At 38.2% G+C, this 2,398-nt stretch overlaps 1 protein-coding gene across 1 annotated transcript in view; it reads right to left on the bottom strand.

The window, feature by feature from the left end:
* Nucleotides 1-2,398, bottom strand: part of pik3r6 (phosphoinositide-3-kinase regulatory subunit 6) — a 44,096-nt gene that overhangs the window by 33,013 nt on the left and 8,685 nt on the right. Inside the window, exons 4-5 of the mRNA XM_015397160.1 lie at nucleotides 2,009-2,058; nucleotides 1,768-1,900 (exon numbers count right to left, since the gene is read on the bottom strand). Of these exons, the coding sequence (XP_015252646.1) occupies nucleotides 1,768-1,900; nucleotides 2,009-2,058 (183 nt within the window). The remainder of the gene's footprint in view (nucleotides 1-1,767; nucleotides 1,901-2,008; nucleotides 2,059-2,398) is intronic.

Below are 2,398 nucleotides of genomic sequence, written 5' to 3'. Positions count from 1 at the left end.
AGCAGCTAAAGTTGAATTTTAACTGCAGCAGCTGCTGCTTCTGAAGCGCCTCAGATGCTCAGAAGCCCAAAACGCTGCTGGACCTTTTGCTGCGCCTTGATGTGCGTCAACCATTTACTTTGCATGTAATTTATCTTCTTCTGCTGCCTCTGCAGCGTGCTGATTGAACGTAGCATGAGTTCGACATTCCCAACTGCTGAGATGGGCTGGTTGTCAAGGGCAACAGATTCAGTGTATTGTCATTATGAGTTCGTATGAAATCGTACGAAAAGTTATGCACCGTAATTTTGTACGTTTTGGACGTTTTTTTCGTCGCATGCGCATCTGACGCACCATTGACGAATATAGAATATAAATTACAATTGGCCCTAACCCTAAGGTATAAAACAGCAAGCAACGTAGTTAGAGACATGAAGAAGTGATGATTGCACAGTTTTTCCCATTTTTACGTCCGTCCACGGATCTGCTTTTTTTTCTGTCTGCCAGCACATGTGCACTGATGTGGTTTTTTGAGGAAAAACGTCCAAAACGTACGAAATAGTGTGCATAACTTTTCGTACGATTTCATACGAACTGATAATGAGAATATGTTGACAGATTCGATCAACCTTTCTGTAATCGTCTTTGCCCTCCTGTTTTCCTTGGAGTCTTTGTCTCCTCATAAAGTCCATCTGTAAGTTTACAAAACGCTTCATACACATCATCATGTTTTGTCCTCAGATGAGGAATCAAGTTTGTGTTCTTGAACGCAGCTCTGCTGCTTCCTCCTCTTCAAATTGCCGTGTTGCAGACATTGTAAGTAGCTTTAGGATAGTCTTCACTCTCCAGATTGAAATATTTCCACACTTCTGACACGCTTGCTTTGCACCGCCACCGAGGTTTGTATTGCACAGCTTTCATCACCCGGATCTGGCAGGATTGACACAATTTGGCAGCTAATGTAGCCGAGCTCCCATCACGATAAAATGGGGAAAGATCGCGCCAATCCGATCTCGAGATCGGGACAATCCCGACTAATTTCATGTGTTTGAGGTTAAACTGCAACTAAACGATTGTAGTTGTTCTGCGCAGATTATGTTCATGATCTGAAATATTTCATGACCGAATGATAACTGCCAGAGATGGATAAAGTACTAAAATATCATACTCAAGTAAAAGTACCAATACTTGGATGAAAAATTACTCAAGTAAAAGTAATAAGTAGCTAATTTAAAATGTATTTTAAGTAAAAGTTACTCAGTTACATTTAAAAAAAAAACAGTTGAACGGGGCAGGGGATCTCTCCCATGTAGTGAAAACAGGACAAGGAGTCATAAATCCAAAACAAATATGGCCGAGGATTTTCGTCGTTTTTGGGCAGCAGAATTCGATGTTTTCAGCTGGCATTTCTAGTGAAACGTTCTCTGATCCACCTCCATCTCCTTCCCAATCTCCTACAGAAAGACTTGGCGCCCGGTAGCCTAGATCTACTGGTAGCCTAGATCTACTGGTAGCCTAGATCTACATGCTGATCACGTCACACGCTGTAGCGCTTCCGGGCCGATTTTTTGTCTTCCTTTCAGTTTTCCAAAGTTTTTTTTTTACTCAGTAACGGATGGGATTTGTAATTTAACGAAATACAATACTTCACTCAAAACCTAATCAAGTAAAATTTAAATGACCGATTTTAAAAACTACTTGAAAAATACAAAATACACAAAAAACCTACTCAATCCAGTAACTTGAGTAAATGTATTTCGTTACTTTCCACCTCTGATAACTGCTGACCTGGGATGAAGCGTTCTGTATTTATCTGTCGCGTGTAGCTGAGGCCCACGGTGCAGTAAGGCTGAGGATACGTCAGCAGCCGCTTGCAAAAGTCATAAATACGTTTGTACAGCTCATCTGGGATGTAGGCCGTCTGAAACGACAAAACACACACAAACATCATGAGTTTATTGAAGAAAACAATGTTTTTAAGGATGGGAAAGGAAATAATTCCTATTTCTTATTCTATATTTCAATCAACCGTTGCGTATATTAGCTGCGACATATGAATCAAGATAGTATGACCAAAAACTGTGATTGACAGATGACCGTTGATCTATGATAAGAATAGAAATTTTCTGATAAAGAGTATATTTATATACATGTTTAAGCCAGAATGACTTAAAATTTAAATATGATTTCCTGACGACTTTAAGGTGCCATGTCCTCTGAAATGTTTATTTTATTTTATTTATTTTATTTATTTCAAACAGACAGTAAAAACAATCAAGAAAGAAAAAAAATTTGAATGAAACAAACTTAAGAATGAAAATATAAAACAAATTATTTTGCCCATGTGACATGTAAATTTTATATTTTCTGTTCGAAAATATAAAACAAATTATTTTGCCCATGTGACATGTAAATTTTA

Source organism: Cyprinodon variegatus, unplaced genomic scaffold (assembly GCF_000732505.1).
Source record: "Cyprinodon variegatus isolate N-32 unplaced genomic scaffold, C_variegatus-1.0 Scaffold841, whole genome shotgun sequence".
NCBI classification, from domain to species: Eukaryota; Metazoa; Chordata; class Actinopteri; order Cyprinodontiformes; family Cyprinodontidae; genus Cyprinodon; species Cyprinodon variegatus.
Note: the sequence above shows the minus strand (reverse complement) of the source record. Positions and strands in the feature narration are given on the sequence as shown.